We start from the raw sequence: 22,281 nt of genomic DNA, 5'->3' as shown, positions 1-22,281 counted from the left end.
AGTGAAAAGAGAAAAGTTGTCATTTAACAAACAGTGAGATTCTTTCTTTCTTTTTGTGTGTGAATTTTCTCCAGGAAAAGAGAACTCTTTGTTCTGATGACTACAGGAAATCAGTTTCTGCGAAGAAGCTGCGGCCTCTGCGCCTGTGTGTGTGTTACCATAATGTTCTAATCTAGCAGGAATTTGGGGCCGAAGGAGTGGACTGAATATAAAAACAGTGCATTGAAATTAGGAGCAGCAGAGAACTGGAGACTCCGGAGGACAACAACAGACACTCAGAGAGACAGACAGAAGACAGGGGAGATAGGTGCATAGACAGCTGCAGCCATGGCGAGCAGAAAAATGACCTTTTTCGAGATGTGGAGGAGCAAGAAGGAGAGAGGAGAGCTTCGAAGAAGAACCAACCAGCTGAGACTTGATCCTTCACAGATGTGAGTTTCCTTTAAATATAGAACCCCCTCTGCTTTATTATGAGAGTGATGGTCACATGACCTCTGTGGAAAACATCATGGGGTCAAGGAAAGATGTGTAGGGGAAATTCATGAGGAGATAAGGGAAGGAAAACCGCTGTTTTGAGAAATCCGACTCCACTTCCACTCAACGACAAAGTTCTGATGGACTGAGACGCATAGAAGATGCTACAAAGAAGCATCTTCTATGCCTTCATGTGTTGTTACAGTGCTGCTGATTCATGCGGACGACACAAACAACCAGGTTCAAGCTTTTCAAGAAAACCAGTAACTGCCTTACATATGGTTAATTGTAACTGGAATATGATGCAATCTGCCTCTGAGTCTGTGCCTGTGTCCTCGTACTTCTTATTGCTCTAAAGTGACGTAAATGGAGTTTATTGAAACTTTGCTGCAGTGTTTCAGGGTATCTGTGTAGTTTTTTTGTTTGTATCATATTCATTCTGAATCAGGACAATGTTGAAGTTGCCCCTTTGCTCGGTCTGTGTTCACACTGCGATATTTAACAGCGGACTAAATATTGGAAACAAACACCACGCGTGAGCAAACTGTTCTGCCGTTGGTCCAATTTTAATGCAGCTATAAATAGATGTTTCTTTTTTAATTGGGGGGGCATGAATCCAGTTGGCATTTAGAAGGGGGTGTGTGGCCTAAAAGGTTTGGGCACAGTTGCATTAGGGAATTCAAACCGCTCTTACAATACTTCCAGGTCATTTCACGGAGTTAGGAACATTCCTAAGCAAATTTGACAATTCAAATCCAGCCCGGAACTGGGATTATCCACGAAGTCTCTACGAGGTAGTGGTTCTTCTTTGGAGGTCCTGAACTGGTATCCCTCCTCGTGTACACCCAGGAGCCAATTGCTTGGCGACACCGGAGTTCGGAGAGCGCTGCAGAATAGCAGGATAGAGGGTCTGCTTCCCCCCATTGGTATGGAGGTCTTCAGACGTTTGACTCCAGCTTCACTTCGGTGGATCGAACAACCGCATGAAGCTGAGGAGATGGCGCTGGAGATGAGCGAGAGGAGCGAAGAGGTGCTGCACATACACATCAGCTTTCAGCTATTAATACCCAGGAGTCAATAGTTTAGACCTGCTGCTGATCAATGCCTGGAGAAGAAAGACTAATAAATGGAATGCACAGATCTCGTATATTTTAATTTAAATATATCGAAATCTATTATATATAGAATCATAATCAGTATCAGCTTTATTGGCCATGCATGCATACAGATTGTTTGTTTGTTCTCCACACACTGTTTTACAAATAAACGAGAACAACACTTGAGTGCAATAATCAAAATGTATATACGAGATTCAAACCAAATCTTCCTCTCTGATTGGCAGGTGACAGAGAACAACATGCCTAAACAAACCAGTGACCTGGAGACTGGGAAGCCCCTCCCAATTTTCTTTGGGGACCCATCCCATGACCTTCTGAACACTCCATTGGAGGAGTTGGATCCCTTTTACGAATCACAGAAGGTCTTTCTTTCTTTGATAGAGTTCTCAACAAAAGATCAAAAAGTGATGGAAACATCTCCTGAACTCGTATTGTTTAGACAAGCCTGACCTCTGACCTGTCTGTTTCTGTTCCTCTGACCTTTCTGTATGTTTCTCTTTGCGCTTCTCTGTCTCTCTCTGGAATGTCTCTCACTTACTCATCTCCTGTCCGTCTCTCTGTCTCTGTCTCCTGTCCGTCTCTCTGTCTCCTTCTGTCTCTCTGACCTGTCTGTCTCTCCCTGAAACTCTTTGACCTGTCTCTCTTTGACCTGTCTCTCTCTGCAGACATTCATTGTGGTAAATAAAGACAACATAGTTCACAGGTTTAATGCGGAGCAGGCCTGTTACCTGCTGAGTCCGTTCAACCCGCTGAGGACCGCCGCCATCAGGATTCACCTTCACTCATATCCTTTGTGATTACACCCTCTGCTGTTCCTGTACTGTTACGCTTTCATAATTCTCACTTGTAGCGTAGGTTTGCTTCTTTAATCCAGAGGATACGTTGGGCGCCAGACAGGCAAATAATCTACTTTATAGGCAGCCCACCATAGTCCAGCCGGTTCTCTCCCTCTGACAGTGTTCTGCAGTTCCTTTGCTTTATCACTCTCTTATGGGACCCGAGGTAGAGAAACCAGAAATCTCCTCAGCTTGTTGTCCAATTTCCTCTCACCCACCCCTCTCAACTCTCTGCCATGAGACCTCTGGCAGTTGCTGATCCTCCATTACAGGTGTGCCCAATGTTCAGAGCCTTCCTTGCCCCGCTTTCGTTTCTGTCAGGAAAGGGCAAGTCGGCAAACTTTGTTCTGCTACACATACTATATATATACTTTCAGACAAAACTCATAATACACTGAGACTGAGAGTTTTTCCTTAACTCCTCAAAACTTTATTCAATTTCTTCATTTTGGTAACAATCCTGACCAACTGTGTGTTAATGACAATGTCTGATCCTCCAGCATGGTTCAAGGTTGCGGAGTAAGTAAAACACACACACGCCCACACGCCGACACACACACACACACACACACACACACACACACACACACACATACACACACTATGACATATTTGAGTGTTGAATTGAATCTATAGTCTCAAAGCTTTTGAATAACTGCCGGGACACAAGTTGAGCTCTAAGGCTTGCAGGTGCAGACTGGGAGCTGTGATGTTGAGCAATAGGGGTTGTATGGCAACAGATAATATTGAAGACATCTATAAAGGAACACCTATGGAATTATGTGTTAAACAAAGCAGAATATGTTTTCTATTTTGGACCTTTTTCTTTGATGACAGCTTTGCACCCACTTGGCCTTCATTTAACCAGCTCCATGAGGTAGTCACCTGGAAAGTTCTCCAAGGGTTTTGAAGGACTTCCAGAGGTTTTGTTTGTTGAGATGTGTTAAGTACTCCCCTTTTGTACGCCATGCTAAATGCTATCCTGAATGCTATATAGGGTCCAAGAACAAGAACAATCTATTTGAAATGCCTGTCAGTGCTACATTGAAACATTTGTGTTCTTTCCATCCGGAAACAGACGCGTGTTCACAACCATCTACGTGTTTGAAGTCATCATAAAGGTTGTTTCCAGAGGCTTCTGTTTCGGGAAATTCACCTTCCTCAGAGATCCCTGGAACTGGCTGGACGGAATGGTGATAAGTACAGGGTACGACAATGTCCAACACACTTTCAACACCAACTTCATAGAGATTAGAACAAATAATTGTTGTTGTCATTGTCATACCACAAATACTTCCATCCAAGAGTACTCACCACCGCCTGTAGGAGACATTACATTATATGTCATTTAGCTGACATGTGTGACATGAGTGGAGAGAGCAGGTCAGGATGTCGGGTCTGACCATGTCCTGGATGTAAGGTGGACCCGATCCATTCACAGCATGAGCACCATTGTATGAGAGCACCAATGTTTAGAACTGGATGCGGGCGGCCACCGGTAGCCAGTGAAGAGAGCGGAGGAGTGGAGTAGTGTGGGAGAATTTCGGAAGGTTAAAGACCAATCGAGCTGCTGCATTCTGGATGAGCTGCAGAGGTCGAATGGCGGTGGCAGGGAGACCAGCCAGGAGACAGTTACAGTAGTCCAGGCAGGAGATGACAGGAGTCTAAATCAGTACCTGCGCCACTGTCAAGTGTCACGCCGAGGTTCCTAGACACGAAATAACTACAGCTAGTTGGGCGAGTAAAGCATTGTGAAAAGTCACTTCACTTTTGATGTGAATGCAACATCAGGTTTTCACACGTTGTAAAGTACTAACAAAAATACTTGTGATAGTAAAAAATACATTTCAGCTTTTTAAACACTTTTCATACATAGTTCTGATTGTCCAACAGCAGACACGTGTATCTCGTTGAAGTCATCATTCATCCCTTTGTGGTTGCCATGGTGATGATAATTATCATATATTTCAGATTCCTGATGGAGTTTATAGACTTTGGCAAAGTTTCTGTGCTGGCGACAGTTCCTCGAGTCCTGAAAATCTTTGCAGTCATCCCAGGTCAGTGTGTGTGCGTGTGTGTGTGTGTGTGTGTGTGTGTGTGTGTTCTTGCTCTGTATGTTTGTTTCAGCCACACACAAATCAAAGGTGCAATATTTAATGTGTGGTTGATTACATCTTACTTTAACATACATCTTGACTACAGTGTGATACTGAGGTGATACTGAGGCATACTGTCCCCTTTAGTAATCTGTGCCTCTAGAGGCAACGGTGAGTCACTGCAGTCTTTAGTCCAACATGAGAGGACAAAGACGCATAGCTGAAAATCACGTTCAGTCAAAGTCATTTTCTTTCCTCCTCATTGCTGCTACTTTTCTGGCAGCAAGAAAGGCGAAACAAAAACTATTAAAAACGCATCGCTAACGTAAGCTTTTGTCCATAAGGGAAGATTGTAAAATATTATTCTGATTGGCAGTTTGGTTGGATCTTACGTATTCTTGTCCAGCTGTGTGCTTGTAGTTGGCTTTATTTCATAACCAATGACTGTACATTTAGATGAACTAGTCTAGAGGAGCACGTAGTCAGATGTTACACTGTTTTAATGGGTAACGACTAGGCAGTTTCCATGAATGCTCACATAGTCAGTTTTTCATCCACTCCTTTTCCAGGTCTGAAAACGTCTGTTGGAGCTCTCGTCCGATCGCTGAAGAGACTCCTTAATGTCATCGTTCTGATGCTACTCTGCCTCAGTGTCTTGGCTCTGATTGGTCTGCTGCTTTTCGTGGGGGATCTGAAGAGGAAATGTGTCATTTGGCCCAGTTATGAGATCGACAACTACACCGACTACCTTCAGGACCATGGTGTGATGAAGATGATGATGATGATGTTTCGATAAACAGTGTTGTCAGATCCCTAACTTTCAGCTGATGTCTTTGTCTGTCCCTCTGACAGTGAACTACTACTACCGGTCAGGTTCACTCGACGCTCTGCTGTGTGGAAACACCTCTGATTCGGGGTAAGCTCACAATAACAGGGACCTAATAACAATGAGAACTGATGATAATGGTTGGGATGATGTGTTTAGGCGGTGTCCTGAGGGCTACACATGTCTGAAGGCAGGAAACAACCCAAATTATGGCTACACCAGCTTTGACTCGTTTGGTTGGTCTCTGTTGTCTGTGGTCCGACTGATGAGCAAAGACTACTGGGAAAACCTGGTGGAAATGGTCAGTAACCATGGCAACATATATAAATGATACATGCTTATAATGCACATTGGTTATATGTTTAGACAACATTTGTCAATTAAAAAGTAATAATCATGTCATGTAACACACATTAAAGAGTAGGGAAGTTGTGAATCACCCTAAAGCTCTCTCTCTCTCTCTCTCACCTGTCTGTTTGCAGACGTTACGAGCAGCAGGTAAACGCTTCCTGACCTTCTTCATGCTTGTCGTCTTCCCCGGCTGCTTCCACGTCCTCAGCCTTGCCGTGGCGGTTGTTGCCATGGCCTGCTGTGAGCAGGAGGAAGCTGCCGTAGGCCAGCTCAAACAGAGAGAAGGAGAGTTTGGTCAGATCCTGGAAGCCATAAAGAGGAGCGAGGAAGACGAGGTGAGATCATTTCAGTTTTTCATGTTGTTCATTCAAGGAAAGCTTTTATTTAAATGTGCTGCTGTTAAATCAGGGAGCCAGCAGGGCGGCGCTCTCACCAGAGCCTGAGAAGAAGGAGAGCGTGGAAGGTACACACGCACGCACGCGTTCACACACATTTTGAATACTTTAATGCTCACTTCCTTTCCCTTGTCTCAGAATAAAAAATGAGTCCACATTAACACAAGCTCAAGACATTTTTAATATTCTTCTCCTTACAAATATCCCATTGGCGCCATTGAAACAGAAGCCATTTATTGCCACATGTGTTACACACAGAGGAATTTGACATGATGAATTGGTGCCATATAAGAATAAGATTCTGTGATTTAAATATCCTATTGACGTCCCTCTCCACTTTCCAGAATACAAAGAGGCGTTAATGTGATGGGCGTTGTGGGGGGTTGTTGGGGGGCATATTGCGCTGGGTTAGGGTGACTGGTGGCTGTGGGATTCAGCTTGTTAACCAGACTAATGCCGACTTCCTTCAAATACCTGTCAGCGCTGCAGCACTCGATCCGCTGTGTGTTTCAGGCCCGGATCGGGACCAGAGGGCGTGTTCTCCATGCAAGTCTGCTGACTGCCTCCTGAAGTGGAACTGTTGCGGTTGTTGCCGGTGGATCAAACAGCGGCTGAATATCTTTATCTCAAGCCCTTTCTTTGATCTCGGGGTCGTCATCTGCCTCGTCCTCAACATCATCTTCATGTGCATGGAGCATTATCCAATGACAGAGCGCTTCTCCAGGGTGCTGAATGAAGCACATCTGGTCAGTATATATATCATATACTGTATACCTCCATATAATCCGTCTGAGCAGGTATATGATAACTTTATATTAACATACTTTATTCTGGATCAGTTTAGGTTAGTTTAGGTTTAGGTTTATTACTGCTACTCTGACTTTCACCTCTGATTGTAGTTTTTCAGGACAAGAATAACCAAAAACAAGAATAATTCAAACTGTTGATGGAGAAATTGTCCCGGAGTTTCAGTTAAATTCAGACAAGACCCATGAAAGAATCAATTATAATACAGAGTCACAATGAGCCATTGCCTTCAATTAAATGTACAACCAAACATGACCTTTCACCTCCTCCCTCTGACCCATGACCTTTTGCAGGTCTTCACATTGATTTTTGCAGCTGAGATGTTCCTCAAACTCATAGCCATGAACCTGGATGGATACTTTCGGGTCAGACTTCCTGTTTATTACCAGCTCAAGGTTGATGACTGAAAGATGTTTCCAGGTCAACGTGCGTCTGTGGTCATTGTTACAGGTGGGCTGGAACATCTTTGACAGCCTCCTCGTCGCTATCAGCCTGCTGGAGCTGTTGATTGTGGAACATCTTCCATGTGTTCTTATGGTCAGAGTGACATCCTCATTATATCTAAATGACCAATTTCTTCAAATAGAAGTGTTTTAAATGGTCTCCTGTGCAGATGCGAGTGTTCCGGCTGGCCAAGTGGTGGCCGTCCTTCCGCATGTTGATAAAGCTCATCTGGACCTCGGTGAGGGCTCTTTGGGACCTGACTCTGGTTCTGCTCATCATGGTCTTCATGTTCAGCGTGGTGGGCATGCAACTGTTCCAGCAGGATTACAAAGACAACGTCTGTCGCATCTCAGTCGACTGCCACCTTCCACGTTGGCATTTCAATAGCTTCTTCCACTCCGTACACGTCATCATCAGGGTCCTGTTTGGAGAGTGGATCGAGGTCACGTGGGACTGCATGGAGGTCTCAAGTTGGACCACGTGTCTGATCTTCTTCCTGATGGTCGTCGTCATAGGGAACTTGTTGGTGAGTCTTGGCAGGCTCACATATTTTGACCTGAGCCTGAATCTGGATCTCACAGATCCTTGTGGACAGTAGGTCAGCTGTAGCCATAACAGATTCATGTCAAAACTCAAAGGTTTGGGATTGTGGTCTTTCGAGTTTCAGCCCCTGAATCTGTCTGCTAGTCTTGTTTCGCGGTCTGATTCTGTTCCTGGTCTGGTTTCAGCCCCTGAATCTGTCTACTAGCCTTGTTTCGGGGCCTGATTCTGTTCCTGGTCTGGTTTCAGCTCCTGAACCTTTTCGTGACATTGCTGCTGAGTTCGTTCATCACAGAAGCAGAAGAAAAAAACAACCTGCAGATCGTAATAACGCGGATCAACAGGACTTTGGGGAATTTGCTACGAAAGAAGACACAGCTCAACCCAGACCAAGCAGGTAGGACCAGACCTGGAACTAGAGCACACAATTTACGAACACATTTATTTGGTTGACGATATTAATGGTTGATTTTTCCTTTGTTTAATTATGATCTTTTGTTTTAGTTATCTTCTATTTACTCATTTTTGTGTTTCTAATTTGGTATTTTCTGGTTTGTTCTTTTTTTATGTTTCTTTTATCTTGAGATGAAACCTTAATAAGTGTAGACATTACATTACATTACATTACATTACATGTCATTTAGCTGACGCTTTTATCCAAAGCGACGTACAATAAGTGCATTCAACCATAGGGTACAAACTCAGGAGAACAAGAAACAAGAAAGTGCAATTTCCTCAAATAAGCGAATTTACAATTTGCTATAGATGAGTGACGTCACAAGTACAATTTAAGTGCTACAATTTGTTAGTCTTTAGTCGAGGTAGAGTCTGAAGAGGTGTGTCTTTAGTTTGCGGCGCAAGATGTGAAGGCTCTCTGCGGTCCTGATGTCTTCAGAGAGCGCGTTCCACCATTTCGGCGCAAGGACAGCGAAGAGTCGAGACCTAGTCGAGTGTTTTGCTCTCAGTGAGGGAGGGACGGGTAGTTTTGCGGATGCAGAGCGGAGAGTGCGGGTTGGGATGTAGGGTTTGCCCATGTCCTGGATGTAAGCTGGACCCGATCCATTCACAGCATGGTACGTGAGCACCAGTGTTTTGAACTGGATGCGGGCATCCACCGGTAGCCAGTGAAGAGAGCGGAGGAGTGGAGTAGTGTGGGAGAATTTCGGAAGGTTGAAGACCAGTCGAGCTGCTGCATTCTGAATGAGCTGCAGAGGTCGAATGGCGGTGGCAGGGAGACCTGCCAGGAGGGAGTTGCAGTAGTCCAGGCGGGAGATGACAAGAGCCTGAATCAGTACCTGCGCTGCCTTCTGAGTGAGAAGGGGACGTATTCTCCTGATGTTGTAGAGCGTGTATCTACAGGATCGCGTTGTCGCAGTGATGTTGGGAGTCAGGGAGAGTTGGTTGTCGAGTGTGACGCCGAGGTTCTTAGCAGTCGAAGTGGGCGTTAGCACAGAGTTTCCAAAGTTGACTGTCAGGTCCTGGGTAAGCGAGTCTTTTCCGGGAAAGAGAAGTAGTTCAGTCTTGTCGGGGTTGATTTTCAGATGGTGGGCGGACATCCACTGAGAGATGTCAGTTAGACAGGCAGAGATCCGAGCCGCCACCTGGGTGTCCGAGTGAGGGAAGGAGAGAATTAGTTGGGTGTCATCGGCATAGCTGTGGTAAGAGAAGCCATGCGAGCGAATGACAGCGCCAAGAGAGTTGGTGTAAAGCGAAAACAGGAGGGGACCCAGCACGGAACCCTGAGGAACTCCAGTAGTAAGAGGACACGGTTCCGACACAGATCCTCGCCAGGTTACCCGGTAGGTGCGGCCATCGAGGTAGGACGAGAGAAGGGAGAGAGCAGAGCCTGTGACACCAAGTTCCTGAAGGGAGGAAATAAGGATCTGGTGGTTGACCGTGTCAAATGCAGCAGAGAGGTCCAGAAGGATGAGGACAGAGGAGAGAGAGGCGGCTCTAGCAGTGTGGAGTTGCTCAGAGACAGCAAGGAGAGCAGTCTCTGTAGAGTGGCCTGCCTTGAAACCTGACTGGTGGGGGTCAAGGAGGTTGTTACAGTGGAGATAAGAGGAGAGTTGATTAAAGATAGCACGTTCAAGGGTTTTGGACAAGAAGGGAAGAAGAGAGGCCGGTTTGTAGTTGTTTTCTTCAGAAGGGTTGAGGGTGGGTTTCTTCAGGAGAGGGTTGACTCTTGCCTCCTTCAGAGAATTGGGAAAACAGCCAGATGACAGAGCGTTGTTGATGAGAAAGGTAAGGAACGGAAGGAGGTCAGGTGCGATAGATTGTAGAAGATGTGATGGAATGGGGTCAAGAGGGCAGGTGGTCGGACGGGCAGAGGTTACTAGGGTAAGAATTTGGTTAGGAGAGAGGGCGGTGAAAGAGGGAAGTGAGGGCGAAAGAGGTGAGGTCGGTGGGACGCGAGAAGTAGGTGGTGGGTTTGAGAAGGAGGAGCGTATGTCAGCTATTTTCTTGGTGAAGTAGTTGACAAAGTCTCCCGGAAGAAGGGGGGAGGGGGGAGGAGGGGTAGGGGGTTCGAGGAGATTGGAGAAGATCGAGAAGAGTTTTTTGGGGTTAGAGAATGAGGATTCGATTTTGGACTGGTAGAAAGAGCTTTTGGCAGCAGAGATAGAGGCAGAGAACGAGGAGAGGAGAGATTGAAATTCAAGCAGGTCGTCAGGTCGTTTATATTTACGCCATCTCCTTTCCGACGCTCGCATGGTGGCTCTCATGGCACGGACCGGTTGAGACAGCCACGGAGCCGGAGGGGATTTGCCAGTCCGTCGTGTCGTAAGAGGGCAGAGAGAGTCTAGAGAGGAGGAAAGAGATGAGAGGAGAGTCTCTGCAGCAGCGTTCGGATGCAAGAGTGAGAAGGAGTCAGTTGAAGGGAGAGCTGATAGAACAGAGGATGCCAGTGAGGAGGGAGAGAGGGAGCGAATATTGCGACGAGCCGGTATAGAGTTAGTCAATGAAGGAGGTTTGTTAGTTATAGAGAGTGGAAGGGAGTAAGAGATGAAGAAGTGATCAGACACATGAAGTGGAGTTACAGAGAGGTTAGTGGTAGAGCAGTTTCTAGTAAAGATGTAGTCAAGGTGATTGCCGGCTTTGTGAGTAGGAGGAGAGGGAGTGAGTGACAGAGCGAAGGAAGAAAGTAGGTGTACGAGGTCAGATGACTTCTCTGTCTGGATGTTGAAGTCACCCAGGAGGATGACCGGAGGACCATTTTCGGGGAAATTAGACAGGAGAATGTCCAATTCTTCCAAAAAATGACCTAAGGAGCCTGGCGGACGGTAGAGGACAATGATGGTTAATTGTACCGGGTGAGTGATTGTTACAGCATGGAATTCAAAGGACAATGGGGTGGCTGGTGGTAGAGGGTAGAGAGAAAAGCTCCATTTGGGTGAAATGAGTAGACCTGTGCCACCACCCCTACCAGTGGGCCTGGGAGTGTGGCTGAAGGAGAAGGCGGAGGAGAGAGCGGCTGGGGTGGATGTGTTCTCGGGTGTGATCCAGGTCTCGGTCAGAGCGAGGAAGTCGAGTGACTGCTGGATAGCAAAGCCGGAGATGAAGTCAGCCTTGCGAGTCGCTGACTGGCAGTTCCAGAGACCTCCTGTGACGAGGTGCTGGACGTGTGAGGAGCGGGTAGGATAGGAGAGAGAGGAGAGGTTACGATAGAGAGCAGATCTAGCCCGAGGCCTGTAGTATCTGCGGGAAGAGATTCGAACAGGCACGGGTGAAGGGGTCAAACACATTATTAAAAATAGCAGAAGAAGGCGCCGCATTCAGCCGCCCCGAAGACTGCCACGAAAGACTCCCTTGTCTTTGTTCTGCTCGTCTTTCGTGCTGCGAGGATAAGATAACGCTGAAGCTAACGCTTCCTACGATTTCTAGTTAAATACTCTCTCGTTAGTGGAAGTCGGCTGCGGCTGCGCTGGCCGCTCCCCCGTCGTTTAGGAGACAAAAGGTCGATTGGCCTCGACAGAAACTCCTCAAAATGCAAAGCACCAATAGCTTGACACCCTAATCAGTGAACAAACACCATGTGGTCTTTTGACAAAATGAGAGTTTAAGGATACAAGTCTTATTTGCTTCAGAAAACAAGGCAAAACAGACTTAGATCAGGTCAAAACCTAGCAGAGTTAGGAGGGCGCACTGGCAGTTAACTTAATAGTAGAATCTAGAACACAAACTGGCACTAAAAGACTGAAAGAGCTTGAGCAAACTAGCAACCAAGATAACTTCAAACAAAGAGAACTGGTCGTGAGACGACAAAAAACTAAAGCAAATCAGCAATCAAATTAACTTAAGACACTAGAATCAACAGCAAATTTAGCAGACTAGCTTGGTTTAAAGAAAGAGATACTTAGTCCGATTTCAGGTCGCCTGGATGTCTGGTGGCCTTGTAGAAGAGATGCACACAGTAAACATAACTGAAAGTTATGTGTAGTTGTTAAATGTAGTTTACAATAAACTTCAGATTTTAGGTTTGTGTAATTTACTTATTTTTTATTTATTTTTATTTTATCGGCATAAGCAGACAATGAGAAAGTCCCCAGGAAGAAGTATCTGGACTCTGCGGCCTCACATGAGCTGGTGTTAGAGGTCCAGGACCGTGGACACCTGACGAGCGAATCCTGCAGGGCCCCCACTGCCGAGGCCGAAGAAACTGCTGAGGATGACGAAGAAACAGAGATAAAAGTGAGCCATTTTTAACTTTCAATACAGTTATGTTAAACTGATAATGTATTCAGTCTAACAATGTCAGAGGGATGGGATAAACAAAATGATAAAACTACAATAAACAACAACACTAAATACATTATACAATACATAGTGTGTTTATATTTCGCTACCTTCACGTTTCTCAGTAAACATTGTTTTTTTTAGTGCCTCTGTCCTGGTTGTCCACATGGATACTACAATAATTGCAAAGTCAAAGTGAATGCAGGTTATAGGAAAAGCTGTTAAGAAAGCTCATTACAGAAAGGTAGCGCAGAAATGATGTGGCTTGACACGGATAGGAACCTAAATTATGTAAATTATTATACACTTGGAAGGAACTATTAAACCAGCGACCTGATGAAGTTGGGGGGGTGGACTGGATAAGACGAGCTGCACCGTTATTTACTGCCGTCATGTCTTCATTGTTTGTTAAGAGATATCCTGAAGACAGCAAGGAGCAGAATGGAGACACACCGAAGGACTGCTGCAGCAACGGTAGGAGTCATTTCTGTGAAAGTGATGAAAAGTAGGAGCCCATCAGTGTCAATAACTCTCTGTGTGTGTGTGTGTGTGTGTGTGTGTGTGTGTGTGTGTGTGTGTGTGTGTGTGTGTGTGTGTGTGTGTGTGTGTTTCTCGACATAGATGGCACAGGGAGGGTCTGGTCTAATCTCAGGAGAGCCTGTTTCTCCATTGTGCAGCACAAATGCTTTGAGTACATCCTCCTCATCATCATTCTGCTGAGCAGTGTAGCTCTGGTAAATACTATGTAATATCTTATCACTAATATTCTGGAAAATACAAACATCAAATGTTTTATTTTGTCATCATTAATATTCTGCTAAATACAAACATAGGATGTTACATTGTTATTATTAATACTAGTACAGACATTTAATCAGTGTGTTTGAAAACCTTCACACAATTGGTCAGGTTCTAACTTCAGAGAACCTTCATACATCTGGTCAGACTCGTACATCACTGTGTTTGTGAACAGGCCTTTGAGGACATCCACCTGCAGCACCGTCAGGTGTTGAAGACGGTTGTGGCGAGAGCAGAACAGGTGTTCACTTGTCTCTTTCTCGTGGAGATGATTCTCAAGTGGATAGCCTTCGGACTGAAGAAATACTTCACCAGCACCTGGACCTGGATTGACTTTCTCATTTTACAAGTAAAAATAGATTAAAAAAAAGATCCATAATCCTGATTATTGGTAATATATTGATGAGTTATCTTGTCCCACTACAGTATTTACTTCTGTTTTGCCATGTATTCTTAATTTGATTCCGGTTTATAAGTAAAAACAGGTGAAGTTGAAAGTATATCAAATAATTAATGATAATAATTTGGTCCCAGCATAGTTTCTACTCCTGAGAACTGGGTAATTATCTTTCAGCTGAGGCTTGAATCCAAAGCGACTTACAAGCATAGTAGAGGGAACAGAGCCAGAAAAACAAGAATAAAGAAAGTACAATTTCTTCATGACAGCCAAATTACAGAAGGTTAATCTGCTCTCAGTTTCTCAGCGTGATGTTATTGGTTGAGCTAGTCACAGTTTTGACGTTAACAAATGTTCTCTTCCAGGTGTCTGTGGTGTCTCTGGCAGCTGACAGATTTGGATTCTCTGAACTGGGAGTCTTCCAGTATTTTAGGACTTTGAGAGCTCTGGGTCTTCTGAGGGCCGTTTCTCGTGTCCAGGGCCTGAAGGTGAGACTTCAAAGACAGACATGTAGACAGACGTGACAAAGACTGACAGTGAGACAGTGATACCCGTCCCCTCTCCTCCTGTCTGTGTGCAGGTGGTGGTGCAGGCTCTGGTCCGGACCGTCCAGTCCATGTTTGACCTGCTGCTGGTGGTTCTGGTCTTCTGGTTGGCCTTCAGCATCCTGGGAGTGAATCTGTTTGGGGGAAAGTTTCATTACTGTTCCAACGAGACGTCACAGGAAATAATTTCATCTCTGTATATAGCCAACAAGTCTGAGTGCCTCTTACTGAGCATGGAAGAAGATTCCCCTGACATCCTCTGGAAGAGCACCGAGCTAAACTACGACAACGTGTTGAGCGGTTACCTGTCGCTGCTGCACCTGGTCAGTTCGAACACAATAGTCTGAGAACAACTAAATGTTTCTAATAGCGCTGGGAAATGATTACAATTTTTAAATCACAAATAATCACATGATTTGTGCGATTAACCGCAAAATTCATTAATCACCTCAAATAAAGGATATTGTGCTCTTTTATTCATGCGAACACTTGAAGCAAATATAGCTTGTTATCAGCAGTATTCCCTTTACAAAGTGGCACTTGGCGGGATAGCTTACCGACAACACAAGACAATCTGGCAGGGAACAATAGAAAGTGACGGACTTACAAGGTGAGTGGCTGATGAGGGGATGTGCTGCTAGTGAGAAGGGCAAGAAGAGCCAGGCAAGGGTGGTGACCTGATAATGTGAGAGGATCTGAAAACATGCAGGTGAGATCCAAACAAACTAGGATTTTGTCAAATGTGTGACAGCAAGTTAATATTTCAGAATCTTTTCTTTTACAGGTACCAGCAGAAACATGTTTCTTTTACTAGGGAGCAGCATAAACAGTCTCAGTTTTAAATGTTGGTACCTTGATGCTCATAATGCTTATTGATAAGTATAAGAAGCAGTACATGGGGGGGCTCAGGACCCAGGGGGTATTCAGGTGAGGGGAAGAACCTGGTTTGTTCTCACGTCGTGATGGTATTTAAAAACACAACAGTAGTGGTTATTAATAACTTTCTCCATTTCAATGCCCTTCATGTGAGCTTGAAGAGCAGTCTTAGGCCCGACGCGTGATGACATCAAATAGTGATCCACACCAGTTGAACAATCTGTTGAATGTGTTGATATCCGTAACATTTCTCTCAGACAAATCTTGCCCAATTTTGTAAAAACTTCACGTTCCCACGTTCAGCTAGTTCAGCTTCAGCTTAAGCTTCAGCTTCAGCTTCACTAGCTTCACTAGCTTCAAGCTAGTTCAGCTTCACCCTATCAAAGTAAAACCTTCCATGATTACCGTCCACACAGTGGACTATGACTTAGATGAGTTTTTACCCTTGAATCTCTATGTTTTATAGGGCTGGATACCCTGTTGTTAGTGATTTTCTTTCAGTCGATTCTCAAAATGTGAAGGTTTTATGTGTGCCATAATAATTTATTTCTTCACCAGTATATAAACTAATATTTACACATCAGTTAGGTGTCACATCAGGTGTTCCCCAGCCAAACTTGTCTTAATGAAGCCCTTCTGTGTCCCTCTGCCAGGGCCTATCAGCAGACTGCATGGACGTCATGTACGCAGCTGTGGACGCCACATGGGTCAGTACAGCAACTGCTCGCTCCACTCTAATTAAATCACTTCTACTGTAACTGAAGCTGTGTGGAGGGGTTGTGTATATTAGTTTGTGTGTGTTTTGGAATGGGTTTCTGTGTGGGTTTGAGTTACTAGTGTTTTTCAATGTTTGTACAGCACAGGACATCCTCTTTCTCTGGACTCTCACATCTGTACAGGAAACCGCCCCCCCCCGCAAGAATACCAGAGGAGGGATCCGTCTATCAGGGGGGACAGAGGAGCAACATCTGCTGCTCTTTTGTCCCTCCTGATGGACGGATCCTTTTTGTGTTGAAGACTCTTTAGGGGGGGACTATTTCCTGTACTGAGGGTCAAAGTATGACTAATGTGTACAGATTGTAAAGCCCTTTAAGGCACATTAGTCATTTTGAGCATTATATAATAAATTAAAATAAAATAAAGAGGTCATGTGTTAGCTGAATTGAACAGCAGCAGTTGATTTAATAGAATAACACAAGCATATAAGTACATATGTACACACATACATGTGTGTACATATGTACTTAGTGGTTACAAATACTTTTGCTTTTATCGACTACGCCGTCTGGTAGAGATTGCAAATGAAAATGTCCATTTAACAGAGCAGTACCTTTTTCCATTTTCTCGGTTAATGTGTGCAGCAATGTTAAGCCCAAATATATATATACCGGATGGTTAGGGCATGGTTATGGAAATTAATGCAATGTTATATCTTCTAAAGTGACTGAAACAAAACTCGGTGTGTGTCTGTGTGTGTAGCTGGAGTCCCAGCCAGTCTTTGAGTACAACTCGTACATGTACTTGTACTTCATCTGTTTCATCATCGGCTCCTTCTTCACTCACAACTTATTCATCAGAGCCGTCATTGACAACCTGCATAGACAAAAGATGAGTCTTTATATCTTCATAAGTAGACACATAGACAGAGACACAGATTTTACTCTGTCATTTACAATTGTCTTCACTGTTATCTTTACTTTTGTCTTTATATTAGTATTTACTTTTGTCTTTACTTTTGTCTGTACTCTTCAGGGAATCAGATCTTTATAACCAAGGAGCAGCACAAATATTGCATGTTTGTAAAGACGCATATGATGAAGCCTCAGGAACCTTTTCCCCGCCCTCAGGTTGGTTCACATGGTTTTCCTAATATTCAGTTGGTACGGAGCTATAAAGTCATGACAAAGGATTAACTCGGACTTAACCTAGAATAAATTCACAATAAACTAAATAAATCAACAATAAACTGTTAATAAATACATAGTAAACTTTACTAAATTCATAATAAATTCATCAATTCAATTTAACAAACTGAAGATTTTCAGATTTTATATGTACAATAAGCTGGTTTCTATGTGTCGTGCAGCTCTGACATTCTCCGGTTGTTTCCTTGTGTAGAATTGCTGCCAGGCTCGGCTCTTTGACCTGCTGACTAAGCGGCCTTTTCAAGTCCTGATGGGGGTGGTGGTCTTCCTGAACATGGCGACCCTGATGGTAGTGACGGACCAGGAAACCATGGAGTATGAAGAAGTTCTGCCCTGGCTCCACCTAGTCTTTCTCATCATCTACACCATTGAGTTCATTCTGAAGCTCATTGGGCTCAGGCATCACTACTTCACCAGCGGCTGGAACATCCTCGACTTTGTGGTGCTCATCTTCTGCATCGTAGGTGAGTCACATGATGTTTTTCACCATTCAGAGTGGAAATGTACCAAGCAACCTTTTGTCCAGGTATATTGATTGATTGATTGGTTTATTGATTAGTTGGTTAATTGATTGGTTGATTGCACAGATGTTATGATTGTTCGTTCAGAACAGCTTAATGTACTTTTCCATCAAGCAGAGTTGGTGATTTATTTATGTAGGAAATAAAATCAATGGAAAGTCCAGCAGTTGTACCTTTCAACATCATTGTAAATCTACAATGCCTTTGGTGAAGTGAAGCTCAAGAACCCAAAATCTCTCTCCGTCTCTCTTTAGGCATCTTTATTGGTGAACTCTTTTTTTATTCTCCTCTCTTCACTGTGCTGCGAGTGGTTCATATCTTTCGCATCCTCTCCTGGGTCACGGGCATCCGAAAGCTGCTTAATGCCTTTATGATGTCACTTCCTGCCCTCTTCAACATTGGGCTCCTCTACGTCATCCTCATGTTCATCTCCTCCCTCTTCGGCATGTTGAACTTCGGCTATGTGAAGAAGGATGTCAGGATGGACGACATGTTTAATTTTGAGACGTTTGGGAGTAGCGTGATCTGCTTGTTGATGATCACTACCTCAGCTTCATGGGGGGGGTTCCTGACTCCCATCATGAGCACGCATCCAGACTGTGATCCCGATATGGGGAACCCAGGATCCACCACCAGGGGGAACTGTGGCAGCCCGGCAGTCGCCATTGTCTTCTTCATCACCCATATCTGCCTGACGTTCTTGCTGGTGGTCTGCCTGTACCTCACCATCATCCTGGAGACCTTCAAGTCCGAGGACGGCGAGCCTCTGAGTGAAGATGACTTTCAGATGTTTTATAAAACCTGGAAGAAGTTTGACCCAGAAGCCTCGCAGTTCATACGGTACAGGTGAGTTCAGACCTAAAGTGCAGTTTTCCAAACTCCTAAAAGTACAGGTGAGTAAAGACTAAAGTACCGTTGAGGCCTTCTGGCTAATGTCCCAGAAGTTCAGGATGTGGCCCAATGGCAACCACAGGACCAGAATCAGGTGCAGAACAGTCTGTATTTAACAGCAAAACAGGATCAAGTGTGTGGATTCAACACAGGACCGACACAGGACTGCTGGCCACCGGCAGGAACAAATAAGTGTGAGTGGAGAGGCATTTGTAAGACTGGGTCTCACTTACTGGGGTAGAAGTTCCAAGGTAGAAGACTGTACAGACTGTCAACCAGGTGATGAGTGGGATAAGGATCTGCTGTGTCAGCCTGCAGGATGCATGCTGCTGTGCCCCCATCACGGGGGTGGCCATGGGAGCTGTCTGAAAGTAGGCCCAATGGCATATAACAGGGGAATGACAGAAGACACAGGTAGAGGAAGTCAGGAAGAAACCGAGGTGGCTCGGACAGGGATCCTGACACCTAGTATAGTATACATATAGTAGAGGTGGAGTACATTTGAGACATTCTCCCTAAAGAACAGATGAGTCATTCTCCCTAAAGAACAGATGAGTCATTCTCCCTAAAGAACAGCGGCGTCCTCTTCTCTAGAAAACAGGCGAGTCCTTCTCACTTAACATATACATATTTCATTCAGCTGACGTTTTTATCCAACGCAATTTACAATCAGTAAGGTCTCCATATAGTACGGGTGGGTCCTTCTAGCTATGGTACGAGTCGGTTCTTCTACAGGATAGGTATTTTCACTTTGGTGGTTCTAACACACACATCTGTGCTCCACAGTGAGCTGTCTGATTTCTGCGACGCGCTGCAGGAGCCTCTGAAGATCCCAAAAACCAGCTCCATCAAACTGACCCTCACGGATCTGCCTCTACTTTCTGAAGACAAAGTCCACTGCTCGGAGGTGCTTCACGCGCTCACCACGCAGGTGATATTTACTCTATAACTATTATGATTACTATCAAAATTGTTATTATCATTGTTTTTGTTGTCATTAGTATTGCTATTCTCATTAATATTAACAATTTTTAATTTTTATTATTGATAACATTATTATTTTTGTTGTTATTGTTAATATGATGTGTTATTGTATTCCATATATGTGGAGGTGCTGGGGGACTTAGGAATGAACTCTATGAACTCTATCAAAGCTAGATTGGAGGAAAAGTTCATGACCAACTCGTTCAAGGTATTAAACTGGTGTATTAAGTCTGTTCTGTGTTCCCTGTCTCCTTCAAGGCGAGAAAGCACAAATATATGGGGTCAGAGGCTGTTGCCTCACAGCAAGAAGGTCCTGGGTTCGATTCCGCCCAGTGGCCTTTCTGTGTGGAGTCTGCATGTTCTCCCCGTGGGTTCTCTCCGGGTTCTCCGGCTTCCTCCCACAGTCCAAAGACATGCTCTGGGGATCAGGTTAATTGGGGACTTTAAATTGCCCGTAGATGTGTGAATGTGAGTGTGAATGGTTGTGTGTCTCTGTGTAGCCCTGCGATTGGCTGGCGACCAATCCAGGATGAACCCTGTCTATCGCCCGAAGTTGGCTGGGATGGACTCCAGCCCCCCCGTGACCCTGTGTGCAGGATAAGCGGTTTGACAATGGATGGATGGATGGATATCATGACAGTCTGAACACACGTGTGCGTCCTCTTTGTTTAAGTTTTTTTTACTCTCCGTGCGTTCACTGAATATCCTGTTTTTAACTCACATTGCAGTGACATTTCTGCATAGTGGCACTGGCTCCTCACTGGCTACTCCTTAAGAAGCCGCCATCACTGAGCCAGAACTGTATCTGGTGTATGACTGTTAGGAGTGATGCCTCAAACCGTGTGTGTCTCGATGGGGAGTTAACCAATGGTGGATTGTATTCAATTGATCACATCATTTAGCTGTGGCTGTGGTTGATCTGGTATATGGACTCACCTGGCGGAGATCTGAGTGTTTTGTTAGTTTAGAAGGAATTTGGTTGGTTCAGTTTTTTTCTTTTTCAGAACTCACAAGATTACAATGTAGGTATAACTCCACACTGAGCAAAGGAGCTGTGCTGTCCCCCTCTCTAAATAATATTCATTGTAATATCATCACACATAATGTAGCTGTGGCTGGTCAGGTGTACGGGTACACTTGGTATATGAACACGCCTGGTGGGAACCTGAAGGCACTACTCCTTTGTGTCGATGGGAATCAGCTGAGGTGGTTCGGGTGTCTAACTAGCCTCGTGGACGCCTCCCAATGGAGGTTTTTCGGGCACGCCCGACTGGTGGGACACTCCGGGGAAGACCCAGGACACACTGGAGAGACTATATCTCCCAGTTTATCCCCCAGAATGAGCTGGGAAATGTTGCGGGTGATCAGATGAAGTCTGGTCAACCTGCTGGGCCTCCTGCCACCGCAACCAGACTCCAGATAAGCAGAGGAAAATGGATGTATGGGTGAGAGCCAAAAAAACACGTCTGAGCTGCTGCTTCCTTACGAACCATCCCGACCCCTGAGGTCCTCTGGGCGTGTCTCCTTTCTGTTTGCAGAGTTTGGACCAAACATGGAGAACTTGCTGGGCCTTGGTTTAACCTTGTCTTTGACCAGTTTTGAACTTTATTATGTGAAAAGTCAAGACATGCAAGCATTAATTTAACTGCCGACAACTCAGTTTTCACAAGTGAGGCATTGGTCATTTACCGGTTCATTTAAGCAGATGTGAGTTCTATTTATATCTACGATTAATGTACATGTCTTATCATCCCCAATGGGATATTTAGTTTGCAACGAGCTGCAATCTGCAGAATACAACAACATACAGCCAACCAGACTGTACACTGGTACACACAAGACGCAGTCGAAATCAACACGGACCGTTGGAAGAGTATTGATTGTTGTTGCCCACAGGTGTCGTGTGAACCGATCAGCAGCAGCCTGCAAGGAAAACAAGAAGACGTTGAGGCGACAATTCTACAGCAAAGAGCCGATGAAGAGACGGCCGTCCAGTCTGTTCAGGGTGGTGTTTCAGCTTCAGAGTGAGCTACTCCTCCACTTGTGGACTCTTGCAATCGAAGCGACCCAAATCTGAGTTTGCAGAGTCGAGTTTGGTCTTTTCTTCCGGCTTTGAAAAACATATTCCTGCATTCTTTGCCTCCTAGCAGAGCTCAGTCTTTGATGATGTTAAACTTTATCAATAAACTTGATATATCTACTAATCAAGGTTATTATAGTCTTTAAAATAATAATTACTGTGATTCGGAATTGATCAAATAAGATCCAAGTCTATGTGCCTTTGTTAGGTATAACATTATATTGCATTAGTGTAGAAATGTAATCATTTAAGAGACATTTAAAAAATGTTTGTATAATAAAAGCATAATCAAAGTAACATTATTATTAAAAAGCAACACCTGTATTCAAGTAATAAGCATTATAAACCCAGAACAACAAACGATAAAATGACTCCAAATGATCTTTTGGTTATTGACCACATGCTTCTTGCATAACTTTACTTCAATCAAGACATCCTTCTATTATCAATGTCATGTTAGGTATAACTGTTGTACTTTATAGTATATTTGTACTTTGTTATATTTTTGTACCTTTTGTATCATTTCATAGTTTTACTTTTTTATTCATTTTTTATACATTATGCATGGTTATGTATGTTGATATTTTGTTGTCGGTGTGTAAAATGAAATAAATGCAGCTCAAAACAACTGCCGTCAATATTC

The 22,281-nt window shown here is 44.3% G+C and overlaps 1 protein-coding gene across 3 annotated transcripts; it reads left to right on the top strand.

The window, feature by feature from the left end:
* Positions 1–215: 215 nt before the first annotated feature.
* LOC120808739 (sodium channel protein type 4 subunit alpha B) lies at positions 216–22,266 on the top strand. Of its 3 annotated transcripts, none has more exons than XM_078083154.1 (31): positions 216–431; positions 1,324–1,504; positions 1,817–1,954; positions 2,258–2,376; positions 2,858–2,947; positions 3,507–3,635; positions 4,400–4,485; positions 5,094–5,285; positions 5,377–5,440; positions 5,510–5,651; positions 5,833–6,036; positions 6,110–6,164; positions 6,610–6,842; positions 7,197–7,268; positions 7,354–7,440; positions 7,517–7,873; positions 8,137–8,284; positions 12,416–12,576; positions 13,035–13,095; positions 13,243–13,355; positions 13,595–13,768; positions 14,182–14,304; positions 14,397–14,684; positions 15,891–15,944; positions 16,717–16,845; positions 16,983–17,084; positions 17,356–17,626; positions 17,938–18,529; positions 19,361–19,505; positions 19,686–19,766; positions 21,455–22,266. In XM_078083154.1, the coding sequence occupies exons 1-31, from the start codon at positions 328–330 to the stop codon at positions 21,584–21,586; spliced, it is 4,827 nt and encodes a 1,608-aa protein (XP_077939280.1). In that variant the 5' UTR covers positions 216–327; the 3' UTR covers positions 21,587–22,266. The 3 variants fall into 3 exon arrangements, with proteins under 3 accessions (XP_077939280.1, XP_040017778.2, XP_077939281.1); XM_040161844.2 differs by having other exon boundaries at positions 12,413–12,576; XM_078083155.1 differs by lacking the exon at positions 19,686–19,766 and having other exon boundaries at positions 217–431.
* Positions 22,267–22,281: the final 15 nt, after the last annotated feature.

This window comes from Gasterosteus aculeatus, chromosome X (genome assembly GCF_964276395.1).
Source record: "Gasterosteus aculeatus chromosome X, fGasAcu3.hap1.1, whole genome shotgun sequence".
In the NCBI taxonomy this organism is placed as follows: domain Eukaryota; kingdom Metazoa; phylum Chordata; class Actinopteri; order Perciformes; family Gasterosteidae; genus Gasterosteus; species Gasterosteus aculeatus.
This window is presented reverse-complemented; position numbering and strand designations above follow the sequence as displayed.